The 25,906-nt window shown below is 39.6% G+C and overlaps 2 protein-coding genes and 2 long non-coding RNA genes across 4 annotated transcripts; all 4 read left to right on the top strand.

The window, feature by feature from the left end:
• The first annotated feature begins 1,522 nt into the window (after window positions 1–1,522).
• LOC139137271 (uncharacterized) lies at window positions 1,523–7,661 on the top strand. The gene is made up of 7 exons (XM_070705272.1): window positions 1,523–2,235; window positions 3,063–3,180; window positions 3,611–3,777; window positions 4,353–4,952; window positions 5,328–5,444; window positions 5,884–5,955; window positions 6,718–7,661. The coding sequence occupies exons 1-7, from the start codon at window positions 1,983–1,985 to the stop codon at window positions 7,281–7,283; spliced, it is 1,893 nt and encodes a 630-aa protein (XP_070561373.1). The 5' UTR covers window positions 1,523–1,982; the 3' UTR covers window positions 7,284–7,661.
• Window positions 7,662–12,817: 5,156 nt separating this feature from the next.
• LOC139136203 (uncharacterized) lies at window positions 12,818–14,980 on the top strand. The gene is made up of 3 exons (XR_011553152.1): window positions 12,818–12,973; window positions 14,369–14,503; window positions 14,864–14,980. It is a non-coding gene; the product is annotated as an uncharacterized lncRNA (long non-coding RNA).
• Window positions 14,981–15,399: 419 nt separating this feature from the next.
• Window positions 15,400–16,832, top strand: LOC139136202 (uncharacterized). The gene is made up of 3 exons (XR_011553151.1): window positions 15,400–15,562; window positions 16,137–16,291; window positions 16,778–16,832. It is a non-coding gene; the product is annotated as an uncharacterized lncRNA (long non-coding RNA).
• Window positions 16,833–21,414: 4,582 nt separating this feature from the next.
• On the top strand, window positions 21,415–25,729 carry LOC139136201 (uncharacterized). Its single transcript, XM_070703942.1, has 3 exons — window positions 21,415–21,598; window positions 23,071–23,433; window positions 24,400–25,729. The coding sequence occupies exons 1-3, from the start codon at window positions 21,529–21,531 to the stop codon at window positions 24,609–24,611; spliced, it is 645 nt and encodes a 214-aa protein (XP_070560043.1). The 5' UTR covers window positions 21,415–21,528; the 3' UTR covers window positions 24,612–25,729.
• Window positions 25,730–25,906: the final 177 nt, after the last annotated feature.

The following is a 25,906-nucleotide window of genomic DNA, read 5'->3' as shown; positions in this document are numbered from 1 at the left end:
GGTTCTTACATACAACACGGAGTTTATTTTAAAAATCAACGGTGGCAAAACTAATAATAAGTTTGAGCAAACGTAAGCATTTTCGCAAAGTGACGAAAATCACGATATTATTTTCCTTGTACACATACATGTACACTTCTATACAGTCATTTGTTCAAACTTGTTTCGATGGCGTGATCAATTTTCTAACAAACTAGGTCACCCTGGATTTTTTTCAGACTGGAAGAAATCATGATGTGTATCAGTCACATGTTATGCGTAATGGCCGGACCAAGTCTAAAGTTCGGTGTACTTCGCAAAGGTCCGCCAGCTCGGAGAGCATCCCGTGTTTACGACCAATTTACGAGATCGGTCAAGAAGTGGTTCTGCTAAAAACTCCTGACGTCACAATTGCCAATGACAAACTTAAGAGGACCAGTACATGGCAACACTTACTGTTTTGATATGTGTTTACCATCATTTGACGTCATCGGTTTAATTTGTGGTGCACGTGCACCACTTCTTGAATGTTCATTGCAAAACTTCTCCATTCAATACAACTCTTATGATACCTTATGCCTCCTCGGTAATATGGGCGTTACAGACAGGGACATATGTACACAGACGTATCCACACTGACACACGAACATACACCCCATCGCTTTCTATACCCTTTAGAGACATTGATAGGCGTTATTTCTTTTTGTTTATCATTTATCACGTGGCCAGGTTTAAGATATGTCGGTCATAAATAACACAATTCAGAGTTTATCGCGTTTCCTCTTGTCACACTCAAATGTTTTCCTTTTACTGTGCGTCTCATACTTTAAATCAGTCAAACAAAGGTTAAAGTTCATATAAATATAACGTATCCATTGTGGTTCATGTAAACTGAATGAAATGCAATATATATATATATATATATATATATATATATATATATATATATATAAATATATTTGAAATTGTCCAAAAGTCGAAGTATAATTATTTACAAAAGAAATGTTATAGACTCGCCAGGTCCAAATTATTAATTTCTAATTCATCAAAATGAAATAACATGGCTTGAAAGGCATCGCTAAAAGTCGCGAGAATTTCGATATTTAAACTTTGCCTTCTGAAGTTTGTGAAGGAATCCCGAGAGAAGTTTGATTAATTTAATCTTTGAAAGAGGCATGGTCTCCACCTTGTACCATGACTGGAAAGGTGTTCAAAAAGCAGAGACAAGAATTATTCGCTATGTCTATGACTTTTCTCTGAGTATTCGCGAGGCCTTTTCTAAATTCGATATTATCTTTAGTGTAGTTTATTCCATAATAACCATGAAAATCGACCTAGGCAAGCGATTTATTCACCCAAAGTGTGAAAAATACATCGAGGTTGATCGGTCAAGGCACATTTGCATATATCCATAAACAGCAAAGATAATGTAAGCCATGTTTACTCACAGAACGGCTGCACCGCACTGCACAGTATTTGTGGCGCAGTGTTTCTTGCATCACGTGGTCATAGGTGAAAGTCAGTGATTGGCTGATACAAATTGAGGATAGAAAAAAACCTTTGATATTTGGTTCTGAAGGGCAAAATGCTCCAGGGTGCACACGTTGTAGTCTAACACCATAATCCTGTACACTGAACTCTTTGGCAGAGTACTGCATACTACATTTCCGTTATTTACCGTAGTCGCCATCTCCCGTCGACAATGTTGACAGCATAGAACGACTAGCAAATGCATGGCGTGTGAAACTGGACCTGAACACGTGAAGAAAGTTATTTGCACAGGACGGTACTTGCCCAAGTCTGAAAAGTTCATGTATTCCACTGAGAAAAACAAACGTGTAAGTACGTCAATGCATGAACAAAAACAATTCACTTTCGCAGACTGTTTAGATTTCTCTCGGCATCGGGGATGAAAAGGTCGTCGTTAATTTATTCGGCATCGTGGCCAGCCGGCTTATTTCCTCGGTTGTTTCTGCTTCTCCCACGTTGGACTTTCTACAATCATGGAAACTTTATTCATATGGACGTTTGCTATCTTGGTGTGCGTCGAGTCAGGTCGTGCCTCTCGGTCGACGACGACGACGACGAGGACCGCCGAAGAAGAATCGAAAAACGAAGACGGCACGTGTTTGCTGCAACACACTCCCCGCCTGGAGAACGTCTATTGTCGGGACACGCTCCAGAGGTTCGAAGCCAGACTTGACAAAATATTGGAAAAGATTGAACTGAAGATAGACAATTTCGATACTGTTAAAGGTATGACTCTCAATAATTGCCTTTTTTACTTTAGTAAAATATGACGTCACTGTCATTTCGCAGCTGTTGCACTTTCAGAAATTGAGAGCAGGGACTTTGCGCTTGCGCTGTAACTCTGCAAATCAGGTTTAACTAGCGTTGTTTGAATACAGATGGAATTTGTATATTACTGGAATATTTTACGCATATCACAAGTTTAAAACTTTTAGCCAAAATTTCCTGAGGGACTCTTTGTCTTAGATAATCAAGGATTAAACTCCAAGACTACCGCGCAACATTTGTGAACAGAAAAACAAATTGCATAACATTTTCCGATATTTGAAAGCAAAAATGGCCGCTATAGCCTTGTGCATGTTAATTTTGCTCGGAATATTGATATTTTCCTCCACAGGATTGGAAATGAGGCAAAACGGGTAGTACTATACCACTGGCAGAGTTGTAAACGTGTGTGTATGTCGAAAATGGTACAGAGAAGCATGCTACGTTATCACAATAAAAAATTAAAAATTGAAACTAAAAGCAGCAACAAAGAAAACATGTCATCAGTATCAAACTTGCAATTTGACTGTTAGGTAGATAATTTGAAGAATGACATGCCCGCCATTAAAAACTTTTATGGATGTTTTATAAAGTTTTCATTTAGTCAGGAGTTGACGTGCTAGAAATTTAGGTTGCCAATGCTCATAGCGAAATACGTTGATTTCAATAGTAAATGAGGGACAACGTCGTCCTTGGTTGTATTACGTATACTGATTAAACGCCAAACTGTAGTGCAGAACTTTAATTATGAAAATTATGTAAAAAACTTTTATTATTTGTTCTTGCAGGCTGTCGTCAGGGTTGGCATGTCAACGGAGGATACTGTTACTACATCAGTACGCAAAGAAAGTCTTGGCGGGAAGCGCGAGACTGGTGCCAATATGCGGGAGGAGCCGATTTACTGAGGTCGGTCACCGTGAGTCACTTTTTTTCGCGCCATCTTTGACCATGTGGCGGACACATTTTCTCTGCATGCTCGCTTCTGTACGGATCACATCTCAATAACAATCATTGTAATACTCAGGCTTTGTGACCTTTTTTTCCAAGTGTCACATACCAAAAAAGTTTGATGTAACACAGTCTAGAATAAAAACAACATTGGGTATAAACAATTTATTTGTCCCCTTTTCCTTTTTAATTGAAATAAAAGTCTAGACTTCCAATGTATTAAGAACACAGAGAAAGTGTACTAGTAATACTTAAAGCGTATGTTTGCCGCGACGAGCATGCGCGATAACGTACTTACAATGATTAATTGTCATCGCATTCAATAACAGAAAAAAGTCCTCACAGGGTTACAAAGACTTAGTTCACTCTCATGTTTTTGTGTTCGCAGCATCACTGATCACATCGAGGCTGAATTTCTACGAGACAAGATAATGAATCTGATTCCCGACGTTGATGGCAGTGTTCACCTCTGGATAGGTCTCCACGATATTAACAGAGAGGGCGTGTACTCCTGGTCCGATGAAGTGGTGCTTTCTACGTCTTACTGGAAGAAAGGTGACGTTCATAATTATTATGCAGCTCAGTGGACCTTGGAATGAATAAAGTTTATGTTAATTCTCGATTTTTTTGTGAACATGCTCATTTTTTCGAAACCTAGAAGGCTTCGTCAAATCAACAACCCTTCAGTAAAATATCATACAGTTGCGTTTCTCGGCCTGCGTCATTTTTGAAAAATCGCAGTTTCAAATCTTGTTATTCTGTCTTCTTCAAATGTGTCAATTAACGGATACATCGAAGGCGTGAAAACAAAGGCTTGATGTGTGGTTCAGAAAACATGGAAAGGAAGATGACACACCTGCACAAGAATGTCATGCTGTTGTTTGAAATAGAGTAATATTGCTAGCCAATATTTTAATAGTTCACATCAAACTGACCAATCGTTAATTTATATATATATATATATATATATATATATATATACATATATATATACATATACATATATATACATATACATATACATATACATATATATATATATATATATATATATATATATATATATATATATATATATATATATATATATATATATATCTTTATGAATGTTTCACCTTGGAACATTTCAGGCATGTCAGATTTTAAATATACCCTTAAGAAGTCTTCAAATGTTACCGTAATGACACCAATACCAGACATGTATGCGTTCACGTTGTGTTTCTGGATGAAGAGCGAAGAGGACAACAGGGGTACCCCAGTCTCGTATGCGACCTACTCCGGCAGCGTGAACGAGATTGTCGTCTACGACTATAGCCGGCTGCAGCTGTGGATCCTCGATATGGCTGATACCAAACGCAACGTCACCGCGAACGACGGCCTGTGGCATCACATTTGCTGTACATGGAGTTCTGTAGATGGGAACTGGGATCTCTGGAAAGATGGCACTCATGCGGCCGGAGGAACCGACCTGGTTAGTGGTCAGTACATTCGAGGCGGCGGCATTCTCATTCTCGGGCAGGAACAGGACAGCGTTGGTGGAACTTTCGACCAGAAGCAGGCCTTTGTCGGGGATATATCACAGTTCAACTTGTGGGATCTCGTCCTAGAAGCTGAGGCGATCCAATCCAATATGGCTGACTGCACAGGAGCAGGGAACGTCTACGCATGGCATACGAACAATGTTATCTCCGGGGACAGCCACGACATCGCTCTGTTGCAGGATATATGTGGTAATTAGGACTCCCAGAGTGCTCTGGCAACTGATGCTCTGCCCGGATTTATTGATCGTTTTATCGATTAACTGACAAAGACAGAGGGTAAGAGACAGAGACAGACAGAGACAGACAGACAGAGAAGTGACGAAATTTGAGCGACTTGCAGACAGACCAAAGAATACATGCAACAGGGATTGGAATTAGAGAATGAATGACCTTCAACTTTCATGATAACAATAGACAAGCGATCAGCGCAATATGCTTATAAAATTATTATGAAAACAAACGCTGCAAAGTCTCTTCATGGTTGCGAATTCTTGCAGTAATCATGAACAGTTTTCCTGAAATATTCAATTTGTTTTTTGGTATTGTGTGTTTGTCTGTACGTAGAACAACCAAACAATTTCGGTGGACATCAAGATTGCGTAGAAATTATGGACGGATTCGGATACTGGAATGATGCTGAGTGTGAGCGCCCTCAACGATTCGTCTGTAAAAGTAATCGAGGTGAGCGAACGAGCAAACATGGGTGAGAAATCATTTTCGCATAAACCACGAGAAGTACTAGTCATTTAGAGTTTGGGGCTATTTCATTCAGTGCTTTTGCCTCTCGAAGAGAAGAAGATTTTTACATTGGTTTTCCCAAACCATCAGTTAAACTGTAGACTCAACTTTAGCGTTGGAAATTGCGCACCTGCAGAGAAAAATGAGTTCTTACTCTGCCGGGAGCTGAATGTCACGGTACGATCTTTCTGATATAGTTGGCCATCTCTTAGAAATGCCGCAAGGGGCAAAACTTTTACAGTTCTGCAAGGTTGAGGAAAGCTTTAAAAACGAAATTTGATTTAACGCAACTTTACAGTTTAATTTCTTTCGGGTCTTTCAATGCCATGTTAAGAAAATTAGAGTATTAACATTATATGTTATAATGTTTACCTACCAAAAGTACCACGTGACTGTGAGGATGTACGGAGGCAGGGTCACAAGTCAAGTGGCGTTTATTACATCGACCCCGACGGTGAGTAACTAAACACTAGAGTTTTATATCAAAGCTGAGCGCGCAACTCAAGGCCCCCTGAACACAAATACAGAAACTCAGACCAAAAGAATTTATGTCAGGGACCGCGCGCAGCAAACCATACTAGTAGTTGGCGAGGGAAACAAAGCGCTCAAAAATGTTTGTCAGTGGTGATATTTTCCCCCTCTAGCAGCGGTCTGGAACAGGCGTGCCGGTATAAATTTTCTTCTCATCAACAGCTGTGAAAATGATTTGGTTGTTCACTGACTGAGAGGGATAAATCACAGCAAAGGGAGGAGAGAGGGCAGCTTTTCAAGTGGGAGAGGGCGGTGGTGAACTTGTGTGGTGGCGAATGGGGAGGTTTCTTGGTGGAGGGGTAAGCGGTAGACAACAACTGAACGGAAGAGTGACATTTTTAAATCGTGACAGAAGGACATTGGGGAGTAGGTTTCATTTTTGCGTCAAAATTTTTAGTTTATTCAAGACGCGTTATAATAACAAATTGACATGAGAAACGCTTCATCTTTGAAATAAATTCTCAAAATGTATGAGCACGCTCTCATGGATATTTGGCATATTTATCTAACATAATTGTGTTCAGTTTTGCAAGCATCGAAATGCAATATGTTTCGTACAGATTTTTTCGACATTTGCTGTTAACAATTGGAGGCTCTTAATTTTAAACTTATTCACTACGCCACTGGCTCAAAATTTGTTTAAATATTTGTAAACAAAATGTATTTCTCCTGCTCCTGCTTTCAGACCGAGGCTCGTTCGCCGTTTACTGTGACATGGATATAAACGGCGATGCATATACCATCTTCCAGAGGCGATACGACATGTCCCTCGATTTTTATCGCGACTGGACAGACTACAAGAACGGCTTTGGTGACTTGGAAGCCGAGTTTTGGTTGGGCAACGACAAGATGAACAGGCTCACGGGACAGCGCCACCACGAGTTGAGAATAGATCTCACGAACGCGCAGGGCAACACCGCCTTCATCGTGTACGACTACTTCTCCGTGGCCCACGAGAACGACCACTACCGGCTGCGGCTCGGCCACAAGATGGACGGCGAGCTGCCTGATCACCTCAGCAAACACCGACACCAGAAATTCACGACCAAAGACTCTGACAACGACCGCTCGAAGGCGGACAACTGCGCCGTCCTCTACGAGGGTGCGTGGTGGTACGACTCGTGTTTTGACGCAGAACTGAATATCAAGTACGATATGTACAATAATCTGCAATGGGAAGGTTGGCAAACGCCGCCTATAACTGGAAGCAAAATGAAGATCAAGCGTTCTGACCGAAATTCCATACAATAATGCCCTACACTTTCAATTGGTATCATATAGTTTTATCGAAATAACATCAAAGGAACAGTTTCATTGAACATTGCATAATGTGTAAAAGCCCTTTCTGAGGTTGACGCAAACGCAAATACGCCGTCAGTCCTATCAGACAACATAATTAGCTCCAATGTTATCATCATACAATACTCTACAGCATATTTACATGAAATCCAGTATTTGGCTGTTTTTTTGTTATAGTTTTAGCCTTGATATAAGGGACAGAAGATTTGATAATTTTCAACAATTTATTTTGCATGTAACGCCACTATCGCATCACACATCCTGGGTTTTAACTTTTGATTCTGGTAACTGTATTAATTAATTATAATAGATAAGCGTTCATATAGTTTATAGCTCTTGTTTATCTATTTATTTATTTTTGTGAGGGGTATGTAAATGGTAAACGATATCTACGTTTCCGCTCTAGCGGCATCATCTTCCTATCATTTCGTATCGTTCACATAGTGAACAAGCAAAGGCATTGTTTGAACGAGTTACACTTACTGATCCCCTTGATTTCTATTGAGAATACTTCCAATCTTTGACGTGTACGAGTTGTTGTTTTTGATATTGTAGCGTGCAGCTCCTGCAAAATGTATTGCTCGCTGTCTGTTTTAAACATGTGTCTGTGTGTCTGTCGACTGTCAGAAGTCCATGTCTGCCTACCTGTCTATATATATATATATATATATATATATATATATATATATATATATATATATATATATATATATATATATATATATATATTTATCACATGAACTGGCCCGAATTCCCACCTGTGTGACGTAGAACAGGACGGATAAGAAATCCGAATTACCCCTGTTGTACGTCATCAACCGGAACTTTTTTCTTTCATGGTACCGTTCATACATGCAGGCGTCGCGACACGAACAGATTTGTTGTGATCGATGCCGTGCTAGCTCGAACGTTATTTTTACAAAAAGGCGACCCGATAAATCCAGACATGGAAACATAGAAGGCATATTTGTCCAACGAAATTTCAAGTCGCTAAAACAATAGCTTTTCCCGAGAATCGAATGGAGATACCGACGATCGTTATTTTAATGGCTCAGTAACGTCTCGGCTCCAGTCGAGTCGTGTGGACGTCGTACCTGGCGATCCCGGTTGGCGATAAAACCGAAACCTACACCTCAAACTGAATAAATGAGTATAGTATAATCTTCGGGAAAGCGACATAGGAGGCACAAGCCTAAAGTCATTCGACTAACAACGATCAATTTCCTTAATCACACAAAAACTCCGTAAAGTCTCGCTCGGAATCAAACTTGCAGCGTGGGCTGTAGCGAAGACATAAGCTGTCGAGCTGTGTGCAGCGCTGTGGAATCCCATGTACTTCGAAAGTTGACTCAGACAATACTCAAAACAGAGTTTCCGTCAACAAAATTAGGATGTATCCATGGACGAGATATGTATCAATGCTAACATCAAAGTTCGTAAGACGAAAACATTGATGACCGAGATCGGGATTGACGAGTTGCCGGACGAGCTGACACCGGCAGAGACCGGTGACGGCAACGTTGTGGGCACAGACGGAATCTTTCGCGCTCGCAAAGATTGTAAACTTGTGTGATATTTTGAAAGCCACGGCATCTCTTAGAATGAGAATTACTGTTTCGATCGTGTCGTCTCATTTACTTCATAAATATAATTGTAAATATTCTAAGTAACTCTGAATACTATGATTATCCGTCGCTAGCACGGTGAAAGCTATGTCCGCCGATGGCCAACTTGCCTTGGCATCGGTACAGCGCGAGACAATGATTGACACGTTCACGTGACCGAATCCGTACGTCTGGTTGGTGGAGATACCCTTTAGTGTAGCAAATTTCAGCTTGATGGGATTTATGAATGAAAGTATCTCCTGGGTGACGGGCCGCTTTACTCTTTAAATGAAAGTAATCCGCGTAAGTAAAACACAAATCGCGACGAAATTCATGCAATTTGTTACGATAATTTTGATCCATCTACGTCAAAGAAAAATAAGAGACTGTTCATGTGATAAATATATAATCCCATGGTATTTTTCTCTGTTTGACGTCATCGTATACGAGTGTTTTTCGCGGAGCCGCACAACTTCTCGCCTTCGGCTCGAAGTTGTACGGCTCCGCGAAAAACACTCGTATACGATGACGTCAAACAGAGAAAAATACCATGGGATTATATATAAATATATATATATATATATATATATATATATATATATATATATATATATATATATATATATATATATATATATATATATATATATATATAATATATATATGGGTTTCATTAAGAGCCGGCAGCCGGCGAAATTGACCAGTTACTCTCACGATTTCGCCGGCTACTTTTTCGGAAAATTTGAACTCATTCATCGCTAAAATATTGTTTACCTTCTGAAATGATACGGACAAGTTTCTCAAGCAGTGTGTAATCAAACTTTCCAACGGCTTTTATGTGACACAAACTTTAGAAGACGAGCGACTACTACGATCGCCTTGTACAGTTGTACTACGATGTGGCACGGTCTTGCGTATACTGCCTCAATAAAAATCGGAATTGCAACGGACGATTCTATTGGCTAGCTGAATTGCCGATTCCTATGTGGTGACCTATATATACGCCAATGAAAACGTGCGTACTACACCTGTCGGCCGTCGTTAGCTCAATTCAAAATGGTCGATGAACAAATGAAGACGGAAACGATCGCAAGGTCAAGCTTCGCTGTACGATCTTCGGTTTTGAAGTGGACCAAGAAACAAGAGGAGGATAATTACGTGGATTTAAACTGTTTTCGAAGGCAATGACCAGATTTTTTCTCACGAAAAATCTTCCCGATTACAGTTCGAATTTTAGTAGGCCGACGTGCGTTGCACCGCGGCAGGCGTAAATGTGAAGGTATATAACAAGCGGGATGTATGATATGCACTGCTTTTTGGTCTATCGACGCCAATAAGAACGTCGCCAAGAGTGGTTAAAATACGATCAGACCTCTAAATTCACTTCAAAAGCGATCCTCGGGTTAAATCTAAATGTGAGCTTCTGAACGTACAAATTTTCATATCCTATATCAAGGTTCTTACTTTGCATACCCATATAGTCAAATAACCTTGAGGGTCTTTGATTCTATTTGCGAAATATGGTAATGATTGTCATTTTTTATCCTTATTGTTATATAAATTATCCTTTTTACCTCCCCAGTGGTATAAAAGTTCTTCATCTACAGATTTCCAAACCAAACATCAGGGCAACTTCTTGATTTCATGCATAACATTATACATTAATGAAAGTTCCTCATTTACTGTGGCTTAAAATATGAGTATTTCATCCAGGATGGCATCAACAGGAAGGATTTCCCCCTTTACCAGAAAATTTCGAGGGGATTTCACCAGTTCATGCGTTCTGCTTGTACCTCTCTCAGGTGTGACTGGCACCATTTCATTTAGGAGTGGTCCCGCTGGGGTGCCAACATTTCAACAGAGGGGGAATCCCCTATCCCCTGTCTAGATGTAACACTGTATAATATCATCTACAATATCAAATTATATCATTAATAATAGTGAATTATTATAGTTTACCTCTTTAAGGCATAGAGGCATAGGAGTTCATTTTCAATTATGAATTGTCATATTTGAGCCTCAAATCTCCCAGGAAAATGACTTATGATATGAACACAAATGGCCCTGGAACACTGCTGACAATTCTCCTGAAAATACTAGAAATCCAAGTGACTGTGAGCTGTAAAAAGTGAATTTTAACTCATTTTTCAGGTTTCAGGCCTTCGGTCGGGAGGGGGAACACCCCCTCCGAGCGGAACACCCTCCCGGACCCTTCCCCCACGACGGCCGCTTTGTGGTCATGGCAACTGCAAGCCGCCTACTTTTTCATTCTGGCCCCAACTTCAAAACTTAATGAAACCCCTGTTATATATATATATATATATATATATATATATATATATATATATATATATATATATATATATATATATATATATATATATATATATATATATATATATATATCTCTGCTACCGTTGTTAAATATCCATGCTTAAAGTTTGAATGGTAAAATCCCCAATACTTTACATATCGACATTGTGACTGTCCTCTCAAGATTTTATTGTCCTTCTCTGAGGAACTTGCTTTCGGTAGATGCAATACGACGGTATAGGCCTATACCGCACAACGAGGTAACGGAGTAATGTTGAACCGACTTCGTCTGAAACTCTTGACTACTGACGCTTCGTATGTTCGCCACTTTTTTTTACAATTGATAGTCACTAGTTTAGTGGAAATGGATTAGCCAAAATTTTGGGTAGTTTACATCGAATTTCAATGTTTTACCCGGCATCCATTGCATTCATTGTACTCAAATAATTTTGTCATGAATCAGACATAATATATTAATTAAAATTCACCATACTTCTAAAGGACAATAGCTGAAACCTCTGATATTTTAGTACTTTGTTCTGAAAACAAACACATTTCTCATCCTTCACCCTTGGTTGTGTTGTAAAAACACAATACTAGCTCTGTCAACACTGCGCCCTGAGTAAAATAAGCAATGTCGATCGTTGAAGAATGAACCGTGGGCTTGACTAGAGTTGCAATGTTAACAATAACACCCGACATAAGACATATATAGGCTGTATTGAAAATCAGAACACTAGTCAATTTGACATTATATTGAGAAAAGAAGGAGACAACTTTTTTATACGAAGAAACATCGAAAATATTTCAACAGTTGTAGCTGATGGAGCTTTAAATTAGTTGAAAAAGGGAAAAACCAAAATTATAATGAAAGCCCTTTCTTTTCAAAAGTTTAAAAACGATAGACAATTTCAGTTTGTTTTTCGTCAATTGTTTGGCTTTCAGACGCTGTACAATCTTGTATTCGTACTCAACGTGTCAGTTGAACGGAGAAACAAATAGTGACAGCATATTGCTGCATGGCAATAAGGTTTTCAACGATAGGTATTTCGAACGATACCTTTGTGTGCTTAAGCATGTTATTGGCAGTAGCAATTGCCGGAGTTATCGCTCGTGTGGAAAACTTTGCCTGCCAAACCACAGTTCAGTGAGACAAAACGATGCTAGAGAAAACAGACTGTTCAATAGTTAGCTTACAATACCCATACAGTGTCATAGAAATTACTGACAGCAGTTAGAGAGTAATTGTGTGAATAAGAAGTTATTAGATGATGCTTGACGTTTGATGCTTCATTTTGTTTTTCTACTTTTATTTCGACCCCGTGGTCGTCATGGAAAGTGCGCTTGTTTGTCGGGAAATTCCCCACAACAAAAGTTGACGTTTCGTGGTTGACTTCGGACGGTTGACCTCTGGAAAGTGGATTAGCGGAAAATCTATATTATGGCGGTGCTTTTTTAATTAAATTTCAAAAACAAACCAAATAAAATCTTGAGTTTTCTTGCCAATGTCGTCATAACTATACGTAACTGCGCATTGCACGGTAGTGAATATTGTCGTATCGTTCAGTTTTAAAAAGTCAAGCAACTGACTTTCGTACGCTTTACTATCAAGACTCCGTGGCATTGTCACCGACGGCAGGAATTTGACAATGATGGTAACGACATTGACAGCTGCGTTTTTCATCTGTTGTATGGCGGCCTTTAACGCCAAAGTGGTATCAATTGGTGAGTATGTTTGATTAACTGACCAGCGCACCATTTGACATTGACGACGACAAACCCTGTCCCACTTTTTTAGCTTCCTAAAAAGACGTCGACTGAGGACAATGTGTTAATAGCGCTGATCGCAAATGACGTCACTGTTCTATTCATTAATATGCATAAGTAAACATTTCTCCGCGTTTTCGGCTGCATTTTCCGCATAAACGACGAAAATAAAACCTGCGAGTGTTAGAATGGATATTTAGCGTCACACTTATTCGTATGAATTGATTACTGAGACTACAAGCTGCAACAGCAGCCGCGTATGCGACAACAAAATTTGTCCGAATTTCAGCATATTTGTCCGAAAGTCGCGCGCGTGCAGCTATATTTAGTAACAAAGCCGAAATCGCGATCAATGCTATTACAATTGCAGATCCACATGTACATTAACTGAAAGGTGGTCAAGCGAACAGTCACGGCCATACAAATATGATAATAAGGTCATATTCATGTTCAGCGGATATATAGATACCCATGTCTCTCTAGTTAATGGTGCAATTCACCGATTGAAGTCTTTCAAGACCATGGAAATTGAGGCTGGGCATACAAATCTTTTCGATTCAGCAAATATAATTTATAGAAAAACGAGATGTTCGAATGATATGTAAAAATTTACGGTTGGCCATCTCACAGTGTTGTCCGTCAGAATGGACTCCGCCCTACGAAGATTAGTTCCAGCTCTCCGGTGCTTTTGGCCGGAGATAGACTTTGCTTTAGGTGATGAAACTAACAGAAACGATGGCCCCTTTCCCATGAAATTGAAATTGAACTTAAGATAGTAAATTGCTTCAAGAGCGAAATCTTACACAGGTACATGCCTTCAAGGGTTTACTAGTAGGTAGAACGCACCTCGGTGACACATATTCGGACTCTCAAATATATACATTTCTTTTCTGATCTACCACTTGAGGGGGCTCATTCAAGGTCTTCAAGTCTGAGTTTTTCGAAAATCCGAAATTTAATTTTTCACCCACTGGAGTAACACAGGGATGGAGGCCACTTTGATTTTCAAATATCGCAAAATGTTGGGCACTTTGTTTCGCTAGTTCCAAACTTTGCATGGTGATCCCTGATTTTTGTTGTTGATTTTGTAAAAGAATGGTTGAAAGTTTCATCTAGGAAAAACCTGAGCAAAAGTTTAAGTCCTTCACTTTCAAGGTGTCTACTACCTTAAGAGAAACAACATTATGCAGTTTTTGTTGACGAGTGGTTTTCGTCGTTTAAACTTCAAGAACGTGAAACATAATGATTTTGACAAGTTGGTTCAATAATTAAGTTTTCGAATAGGATGAAACCAGATCATGTTAGTTTATCATATTTCGAAGCACTGACGTCACCTGTTTGATCACATCACAGAAATGTGTGAGGACACGTGCGACTTCGCTGACGACGGTGGTTGCGATGACTCGGGCCCAGGTTCCAATTTTTCCGAGTGTTTCTACGGCACCGACTGTTCCGACTGCGGAACGAGAAGCTGGCCGTACGTCGGCGGTGAGTAGAAGACAAGGTGTTTTCACAGACCTTCGTGAGGTTTTCAACGCTTGAGCCGAACAAAATAATTCAAGATGAAGAGTATTGTTAAAAAGACCACACCTTATATTTGTAAAACAACAGCAATCTTCGCGAATCGCTGTCTATGAATAACTGAATAAATTAATTCTGATGCACATCGGTGCTCAGAATGTACATGTATATTTGAGAAGTCTCACTGTACAATTTAACTACATGTAATTAGGCCTGCAACGATTTTGCTGGTATATTAATAGTCAAACAGAAAATGGCCGCACCTTCTAATTAAATAGCGATTTATGCAAATCTTTTGTGACGTCATTTTTTCCTCTCCGTTTTCAGAAACTTTTTGTTCCGACGACTGCAACGGATTCGAGAATGACGGCGCCTGTGATGACGGTGGACCCGAGGCCCCTTTCCACAATTGCCGTCTGGGACAGGACTGCACGGACTGTGGTGAACGTGGTATGTGCTTCTTAGTCCCAACGGACAAAGTCTGGGCGAACGTACAGATTTCGTCGCGTCTGTGTGTCAGTTCGTGCGTCCGTTTTCTCATATTTCTCAGAAATGCCTGGAGCGTTTTTTTAAACTTGGTACAAGGATTACAACCTATGTCATACGCATGCACGTCGATTTGTTTTGTGATACAATCTAATATGGCCCCCATTTACGTCAATGATTTCTAAATTTATTAATCAAGTTGGAACTATGTCGTCCGTGACTTTTTCATATTCGTTTAAATAACGGGTCGTCAATAAGATATGTGCAGAGGACGTTTATCTAAATATATCGAAAATGCGAAAGTATGTTGCTGCAATAAATTGTTTATAATTTTTTATTGTCTTATTTCTCTGACAGGAGTTCTCGCTTTGGTAACGTCGACTGTTTCTGGCATCACGAGCACTCAAAGTGCCAGAGAAAATGTGGGAATCAGTTCTTCAAGGATGGGAATCAGTTCTTTCTGGAATGCCGAGGTCACTCCTTCCAGGAATTTGACATTAACATCCATTCTCCCACGTGAGAACTCAAATAAATCGAAAGGTACGGCATGTGGCAATATTAATAAATCCCTTTAATATATCATAGTGAATTACACAGTGTGTTCGAGTAAGATGTACATAGACCCAGTATTTGTGTTTATTTGACAATATCTGTTCGTGTGTGTGGAGATCTAGAGAGAGAGAGAGAGAGAGAGAGAGAGAGAGAGAGAGAGAGAGAGAGAGAGAGAGAGAAGAGAGAGAGAGAGAGAGACAGAGAGACAGAGAGACAGAGAGACAGAGACAGAGACAGAGACAGGAAAAGAGACAGACAGACAGACAGACAGACAGACAGACAGAACAGACATAGGGAGACAGACAAAGATAGACGGAGACACAGACAGACAAGACGGGAGACTGACGGAAATGGAAGGAAGTTAAGACAGTCGGAGAGGCATAAGATAGAGAGGCGGACATATAAACAGACGCTCAGAAAGAGGTATAGGACAGCCCGATGTGTACAGTGGGAGTGACAGCGCAATAAGACTAATGACTCGGCAGGAACTAAAACAGAAACAGAATTTGGAGTAACAGCATTAACACATATATTTACTTACGTCTTTATTGGCAAACTATAGAAGCTGGCATTGTAGCTGGATCCGTGCTGGGAGCCGGACTGTTGGCCACCTTGGGAACATTGGGGTTCCTGTGTTATTTCTGGCGTGGAAAGACAGCTCATAAGACGGCGCCAAAGGAAGATAAAGACAAGGAGATGGAGGAAAATGGGGGAGAGGTGACGTCACTTTCGTTGATTACTCTTTTTTTGTGAAATTATTCTGTCGTTTACTTATTGGAAATATTAGCAGGATTTGTTAAACATCGGTCATGTTTTTCACAGCTATGGCCTATTTCAACGAATTGATTCGACTTAGAAGGCTCTTGTTTGAAGTACTTTAGCAGTTATATTAATTTGTCTCGCTAACAGTACTCTGCACTTGCAATAGAACAATTGCGTATGATCAGGAATCCTTGGCGTTTAGCACGCGCTTTAATTGAGAAACAATGAAACGTGCAGGAAAACTCAGTGACCGAAGTCGAGTGTGAAACGTCGTGTTAGGCTTTAAAACATGTCGGCACCTTTGACAACTCGTACAGTTATTCCATCTAGCGCAGATCACTAGATTACCTGACTCATCCGTACAGAGACTCTTCTAGATATTAAAAAAATTCAAATTTCATGACAAGAAATCTTTTCTTCTGTCTGCTTTCTAAAATAAAGAAAACAACGCACGCTGATGCCAACCCAGAAGTGTAGATGTAGGCATATTGTTCAGGTGAGCGAAACTCTTTATAAAGCTTTGCATTCATTTTGGAGGATCTTACAGTTTCTATGGATATGCTAAGGTTTATTTCTTTGTAATATTTCAGTTTTCGGTTGGTAAGTCCTAAGCATTCCAATTGTTCATGTTGCTGATAGACGTTTTCTTCTCGTGAGTGACAACAATACATTCGCTTTTGTTATTGAGGTTTGTGTGTTTACTTTGATGTTTGCTCATCCGGCCGCGAGTCTGAGATGTAACATTGATATGTTGTTAAACGCAATGGTAAATGAGCGGCCATTAAGGGCTTTCGACCAGGAACTTCATGATTATGCAGCTTCTTACATCACTGATATCAACGGAATACCGGCTACTCTACGTTTTAGAGTCCTACCACAACCACCACCATCATCACCAAAACCATCGCCATGATGATGATGATAATGGAAGGAAGTAAAGACAGTCATCACCACCATCACCACCACCACCACCACCACCACCATCATCATCATCATCATCATCATCATCATCATCATCATCATCATCATCACCATCATCATCATCACCATCATCATCATCATCATCATCATTATTATCATCATCATCATCATCATCATCCTCATCATCACCACCACCACCACCATCATCATCATCATCATCATCATCAATAGTTCAATCATTATCTCAAATGTCCTCCATACTTGGAGGCAATCCTCTGTGGTCCATACTACCATTGTTCTTGCAAACAAATCGGACCATACGCAACTGTCAAAAATTGTAGCGGCGGGGAAGGTACCAATCCGAAACAATAAATAGCACCTCTGTCGATTACATCAGATTTGTTTCGTTTCCATCTGTACCATCAGACTGATGTTACCATCTCCAGATGGAGAAGAAAAAGAAGACAGCAGCCATTTTTTGCAAAGTTTCAACTACTGAAAGATCCAAATGCACAGCTTTAGCTTACCTCATTGATACAACAGTATGACAGTTTAATGGATGAAGGGACGACTGTCGATTACATTAGAGGGTAGAAATGTTTTCACAGACGGTAAAAGTTTCCTGTTCAAAGATGGATGGAATCCTCTCCTTAGTTTCTAAATAGTCATGTTCACTTTATTGTTATCACGCACAGCTACTTCAAATACAAACACATACAACAGTTTTGAAGTTTCCTTTGTCTTCCTTTATCGATGCACTTTCAAAGATCAACCTGGTGTTGGCAGAGAGTCTATTACTAGCCATGCTACGAAATAAAAAATAACTACACAGGCTTTCCAAGAATACCCGAGAATGTTTATAATGCCACCTTCTGCCATTCAACACTGTCTTCTTGCCAGGTGGGAATGAACGCATACTCTGGAAGGCTGACCTTCTCTGACACCATACTCCAGTAGCTGCCAATCTCTGTCTTGTTTTCGCTATTGCTCTCCCGATCTTTAAAACTGTGAGTCCGCCCCTTGCTAAGAAACGGCCGGTGCATGGTTAAAGCTTTGGCCAAGAGATAAGGTGAAGAAAAGCAATGAGCGGATCCGGACAAGAGAGAAGTGGGGAATGCTACCGGTTGAAAATGTGTTTTTACGGCTTGACAACCAATTTCAACCATCTTACTAAAAAGTGGCACAGCTGTTTTTATTATAAATCTGATGTATCTTATGGCTATTCTCAGCCTTAAATCTGATGTAATGAACGCAAAATTTGTCATGAGTTTTTTAAGGAACGATATGAGAGCAAGACACAAGATATTTCTGAGAGGAATAGCTAGTGACAGGCAAGTAAGAGCATTTTCAGAGATCTGCCACTGGCGGGCGCACTTCTCATACCATGTGAGAGGATAACGGTTTACAGATGAGCTGCTTGCCTAAAACATCGGACCGTTACTAAGTGAAGGCAAAATGTTAAATAGGTACAGGTGTCTATCGACCGTCTTAAAGGAATGCGTGACTGGTTTTACAATCATGATCAAGTTATAAAGCCAACTCATTCGGTATATCAAATTACCGTTTAAATCTATGGCTTCTTCAATAATCTCACGTGCATACTGTTGACCAAACAATGCTGAGGGTTTTTTGTCAATGAAAGCTGGCCCTACAGTACATCTTGCATTGTGCCAATCACCGATCGATGGTGCTGTCTTTGTGACAAAACGTTGAAGAAGTGTTGAAGACACTACGCGGAATTTAAAGACGTCAGAAATATTGTGATCTTTATCCGCCTTTAATGCGGCTCTCGTCTTGTTTCTCATGGCCTTCTTCGAATAGCATCGATCGGTACGACGACTCACCTTCCAAGTGTGCGTTCGCTCAGAATTTAAAACAGTCGCAACAGACTGTGACTGTGAGGATATGTTCCGAAACCGTGTTTTTTTAACGATCGGTCCATATTTTCAGAGTCAAATGAACAAAGACAGTTAACGTTGGCGCCCAGTATGATACATAAATTGCACAAAAAGGTTATCTCCGCTTACACTGATATGTGTAAGATATGGTACAGAGAGCAACAACTTTTAATTTCAGTGGGAGCGGTGCAATGCTGCCCTCTGGCGGTCTCTACTTTACACTAGTCTCGCTTTTGAGTTCGCGGTATGAGTCATGTGACTTATCAAACCAAGGCTCCAAGGTACTGTACAATAGTATCAACCCTTCCTAACGTTTTGACAACATAATTATGGTGACCACAAATCTATAATTGCTTTGTTATCAAGACAAAGAAATAAAAATAGATTCGATGCAGTACTGTGATAACACTGCCATTGCGGACGAAAGTTCTGGGCTAGTCTGTTTGAAACATTTCATAGAACTTATCACACATGAACAAGTTGAAGGAGTGACACCTTGCTTTGTTTCATGCTTGTTTTGCCTGCTCAGGGGTAGGTAGACTCTTCCTTGCATTGGCCAACAGAGACTTTGACAACGTTTGTTTCAAGATTATACATTCTTTACCGACAAGAGGTAAGCTGACAGACATCTAAGTCCATACTGGTGCTGTGTCTGTCTGCGTGTCGTAAAATGATCTTGTCGAATTGCTTGATGCTTTAAATTAACGATATTTTAAAGCATGGCTTTAACCATGCAAATAATATGGAAACATTATTCATAACATTGATTCGTAAGGATAGAAACAAAATTCGGATATAACAGGGATAAACTAATTTCCACAGAAATTCTTACACTTTCCTTCGAAGGTATCTCATCTCTCAAAGCCTACCCCTGTATCTCACATAGAGTATGGTATATTTCACATAAAGGATAACATATTTCAGAGAAAGGGTGATATATTTCACAGAAAGGGTGATACATTGCACAGATTTCAGCTGTAGTTAAGTTGTCGCCAAGTCCATGTTTAGGAAAGATCAAAACTACGTTGAAAAGGGAATCACAAAATGGTTACCTTAAACTTCAGCTTGACACAGCAGCAACAGGACAGACGCTTGAATTATCTTATAAATAATGAATGTTGTCTATTGTTTTGTATCAAATATATTTACAAGCATGTTTATTTCTGTGGGAGGCTCTGGCGTGCCGTGAGTAGGTCATTTACTTATACTGTGTTTTGATCGGAAGACCTTGAAGGCGTTACTAAGATGAAAGCTCTCACAAATCAATAAAAGTATGTTATTATGATCCATGCATAGTGCAATTTCTGTCAATAAAATATTAGTCAATAGCCGATTTCGATAATTGAGTAATCTGACTTACAAGGACAATAAAACTACAGGAATACAGAGACAGGAAAGTGACATTTGAAACTTGATTCATGTTTATCGAAGTGGTGTAAATGTCGTCACAATGCAAACAAACTGTCACAATTCATCGCCACTTTGCTGTGTATCAATCCACCAACAACATTTGCAACAATAATTACAAAGGCTGGGGCGACAAGAATGACTCATGGGATTCATTTTGCTGGTGATGTGATCGCGTCGACACGAGAACCTGATAGAAAGTACGCCGTGGATATACCTATCTACTCATCTGATTAATTTTACGATCACCACAAATTACCGATGACATAATGAAAATACAAAATTAAAGCCGTATCGCTCTCTCACAAGTAATGCCTAAAGTCCCGAGATGTTGTTAATATTTGTCGGGTTTAAAGGGCACTTCTATGATTTTCATTGACAGTGCCTCCACAAGTGTTATGGATAATTTATTGAAACTGGTCAATGGCTGGCGACAGCAGGATCAAGTGTCACAAAGTGTTTGGCACGTAATTTCGATTTCGCAAGAACATATACCCGTAGCTGAGCCGTGGGAAAAATGTACGACGTCCGTCCAATTCCTACAACACATAGTTCGTACACTGATACCTTTCTGTGATGTCACCAGGTATGAAGACAGATTTCTTGTCTGAGCACTCACGAGCTTTTAAATGGACATCCATCACTTCTGCTGAAATTTACACACTTCAGCCGGTCTTTTGTCACTAGCCAAAGCTAAGCGGTTGTCAAAGTGGGAGACCTATTAGCGTTTTGACCAAATAGTCGAAGAAAAACTTGGACGAAGCCACTCCGTGTGGCCAGTGTTTGATTGGTTGAGCACTTGGCTGGACGGATCAATTTCCTTGCGAAGTTTTGATCATTACCGTCGTAGCCTTGGATATGACGATGTCAGATAAAAACAAACGCTTGAACAGTTGCATATGCGCCTGCGAAAGCGCAAAATTATATTTTGTACCATCGGCATGAGATAGTAGTTTCGATCAAGCCATGGGTATTAATGCATGTGTGTGGCTCGGCGTTGGACTTGTACTTTCGTTGCTTCAACTACAAGGGGCAGGTACGTAGCCGCTGATAAGTGTGACGCTCTCGATGTCGATTACGCTTTCGTACAACTTAGAGCGAGGGGTAAAATTTCCCTGAGGGAGTCAGTAATTGCCTGTTTAAAAAACATAGCAACGCTTTTTAACAAGGGACATAATTGAATCTCATACTTTCGTCGATTTTATCAAGACCATCAGTTAACCAATAAAAGGAGTTTTTATGAGATCGGAATCTCTCAGATATCTTGATTCTTATGACGACCGTACGTCTGATAGCATAGACTGAGAAACATACGAGGAGTTTAAAATTCTTTTCCAGAGCTTGTGAGCAAACTGTTTTGTTGAAGAAATAAGTTCGTTTACTATAGGATACCATGACCAAACAAGTAACGCTTGCGATGTTTATATTCTGAAACTCTTCAATCCGAGTTTAACCCTAAACTTCATCCATCGAACGCAATTCCGTAAGTTCAATGTCGAACCTGAGTTAAGTGCGTTAAGTTCATTCTCAAGACGCGCAATATTAGTATGGAAATATGAGTAATATTTATTGGCCCATGAATCAGCGACAGTGTGACCACTATTTGACTTCTCTGATCTACTGTGATTGAAAACATGATCGGACCGAGATTGATTTATGCCTGTTCGTACGAGTAATAAACACGATGGGGTTCAAGTGGATTTTTATCGTGGAAATTACTTTCCGAGCTGCAACGCATAAATGGGAATGACAAGAAAACACCAACGTTCGTCAATTAAGATGCGTACACCAGAACCAAAGAACGGTAGATGTCTTTGAACGCTACTTTGCGGAGGGGAGGGCGTTGGTCAACATGGACACGCAAAGCATAGTCAAAGTATGAGAGAGCGAGAGAGAGAGAGAGAGAGAGAGAGAGAGAGAGAGAGAGAGAGGAGAGAGAGAGAGAGAGAGAGAGAGAGAGAGAGAGAGAGAGAGAGAGAGAGAGAGAGAGAGAGAGAGAGAGGCCTTAACCAAATGGAGAGGAAAGTACTCATAGCAAATACCAAGCGTACAATTAAGACCTGCTGTACAGAGATAATGATATAGCGGATAATGTAGATAATCTGCATCTGGATTATATAGCAAAAATCCTGAAGAAGCAGAAAGTTTGTAAACATTTTTATAGCAAAATTTGGTATCCTTTTATTGAAGATTTATCGTTCAATTGTCTTTTCTTTTTCAGATCACGACGAATGAAAAGATGATTACAATGTTTTAGTGTGTCATAGATGTACAATGTAGTCATTTATTAACAGTGCGCATACTGTAACATGGCTAATAACTCATTATCAATAGTTATCGTTCTTAATCCACACATCGTGTACTATGTGAAAAGATGGGGCAGATCTAGAAATCACATATAAATTTCAATTTTGCATTCAAGATAGTACAAACACAAAACGTCAGAAACGAAAATGATGTTAAAGTCGCAATTTTTGGCTGATTTAGTGTTATGATTTGTTTCGACAGACTGTAACGTTACTTCCAGTACCCTGGACACTCCTACAACATTACTGACGACCGATGACGTTCCCTCGACCGATACGGTATCGGCATCTGGCGACACTCCGACGAACGATTCACTGTCCACCCCCGGGCTTTCGTCTCCGGCAGATGAAGATTACAATAGTGAGAGTGACTCCGACGTGCCCGATGAGGGAACGAATCCAGACGAAAGCTCCTTCCTCAGCTATAGCGATTTCAATTACACCGACTATTACGACGTTTACGTCCCGTACCAACAGAATCCGCCGTCGGACTTCCTGAAGAATTTTTGGCAGAGCGTGTTCCAGGAGTACGGAACAACAGATCGTCCCTCTGAGAACATTACTGGTAAAGTAACATTGTTTTATTGGATTGTTTTCAATTTATAAACTGCGTGCCCCTGATTCATCGCAATAATGAATATCGTTCCACTGCTCCTCTCCTTGGGCCGCACTGTATTGCTTCGAATGATCTACGTAGCTATTAACGTTTTCAAACGGGTTATCTTTACGGTGGTTTCGGGCAAAACTTTTAAATTACCGGTCTCGTCGATTTCGATTTTGAATTGTTAAAACGGAGGTTACGTTTGTCAGATATATACAATTCGTGAAATGTATTTACATGGAGCGGGAAAAAAAAAGGGAAAAGTTGAGATGAGTCCTATAATAGCAACTGACCCCCATCGGTTGATTGCATTGATGATAAAAATAATGATGATGATGGTGGTGGTGGTGGTGGTGGTAAGGCCAAAAAAATGTTTCTGGTCCTTGTCATTCAGCAAAAGTGATGCGGCGACTCAATTTTCTTTCTTTTTCCTATTTTTTTATTTCTAACAATGCTGGTACGGCACTATTGATGCAACAGTTATTGTCTTTTATCACTTTGCTGCATAATACTTCCGTTTTCTGTTTAGCATTTTTGGACATGCAAACAGGGATATCAAGGATAGCTGTACTGATGAGTATGTAAACCCCTCACAACAACAAAAAGGACAGGTTCTGAAATGACGCGTGCGGTGATCAGAAACGATCTTTCTTGCCTAATGGTGGTAGTGGTAGGATGATGACTAAGATGATGATGATGATGAAATTGGCGATGGAGATCATAAGCACGAGAAAGTGTCTGAGACAAGATTATTGTAAAAGCATTAGTACATAAAATGCAATTACGCTTTTGGAACAAAGCTGGTTGGTTTACACTCTTGGGTTCGGTGATTTTTTAAGTCTGCTATTGAACTTCAACACAAACGAACAATGTCGAAGTACACATATACAGCTGCGTGTTCATTTCACGCAAGAAATCTCTTTTCTTCAGTTGCTGCATTAGGTACACATTGGTCTTCTCCCTGGTTAACGGCACTCATCGCCATCTTCTCCGTACTGTCGGTCGCTCTGGTGGTCGCCTTGGTCACGCGGATTAGGCGAATCACATCGCTCTTAAAGACGTCATCAGGAAATCGAAGTAAATTCCGGAGGAGGGATTCATCCAAGGTTGACATCGAACCGGGAAGAGGCCAAAATGATTAAACATGCAGCTATGACGTCATCAGCACGGGAACCTACCAAATATTTGTTTTTTAAATTAGTTAGTTATCTATCAAAGTGAGGCTATGACCTCTGCCATTTTCTCGACCTAGGCTGTTGCTAAGCGATAGTTATTAACAATTATGGCGGCAATTGTCAAATGTGCGCCCCACTAAATATGATTTTTCTATTGATTTCTATCTAAAAATTAATTTAGTCGTTTCTTTGCTCATGAACTTTACAGCAGTGGGTGTCTCATGCTTATTTACTGTGTTGTAACGTTTGCAGTCAGCAAAAACGCGCCGAGATAAGTCTGTGCTGGTTTGCATTGTGTATAAAAATTATTAGGTAAATATTATTCAGGCGAACATATTTACTGTGTTTACTATATTTCCCGAACTATAGTTAGAATTACAATGTACATGTGTTCTTCATTTAATCACTGACAATCATAGAATTGTAAAAAAGAATGATTCTCAAAAAATTATTTGTTTATGTACATGCAAAAAATAGTCTGTGAGCGATGTCAAATTTCAAAATATTGCAGGAGCTTTCAATGCAACATTCAATGTTGAAATCAACATTTACATGATTATCTTAAAGTTATACACAGTAAATGTAGATATAGCTTAGAAAAAAATGATTAACCAATTATAACATTATGATCACAAAATTCACACTTTGCTTGAGGAAATTTTGAATAGATCAATTTTTATGTTACAAATACACATCGTGCAATCATCAGAAAACAATTACATCACAAAAGTTAAATGGTAACAACTCAATTTTTATACAGTTTTTTTTGGTCCACACAGGTCACTTTATCCAAATGTACTTGAAAAGTTTTAGGATTTTATCAAATTATAGAATATCTATGCTTATCTATGCTTAAAGAATGTTTGCAAATAAATATTGTTAAGTGTGATGTCATGAGTCAGTGTGCAAAGAATCGCTTATACTATAGGTGACGTTAGCATATTGGCTTATTTTCTCCAAACATTTGATATAAATCAAACCTTTGAAATAGGGCAAGTTGTTTTTAGACTGTGTATTTGGAATTTTCTTCGTCATTACAATCGAGAACTTTTTCAATCAATAAATTCACTGAACGAAGTAATGTGAATAAGGAATCTAATTTACCACAATCCAGTAAACGGGGAGAGAGTATTAAGATGGCGCTGTGTCTACATATTTCTCTCTTAATTTTTTTCGATCACAATCATATCGTAAGTGTTTCAGCCAATGGCACGGTAAGTTTAGCCTGAATAAGCTCCGTGTGTTTTCCTTTGATGATAATA

The sequence above is a fragment of the Ptychodera flava genome, chromosome 7 (genome assembly GCF_041260155.1).
Source record: "Ptychodera flava strain L36383 chromosome 7, AS_Pfla_20210202, whole genome shotgun sequence".
Classification (NCBI taxonomy): domain Eukaryota; kingdom Metazoa; phylum Hemichordata; class Enteropneusta; family Ptychoderidae; genus Ptychodera; species Ptychodera flava.
The sequence above is the reverse complement of the archived record's forward strand: the minus strand, read 5'-3'. Positions and strand labels throughout refer to the sequence as shown.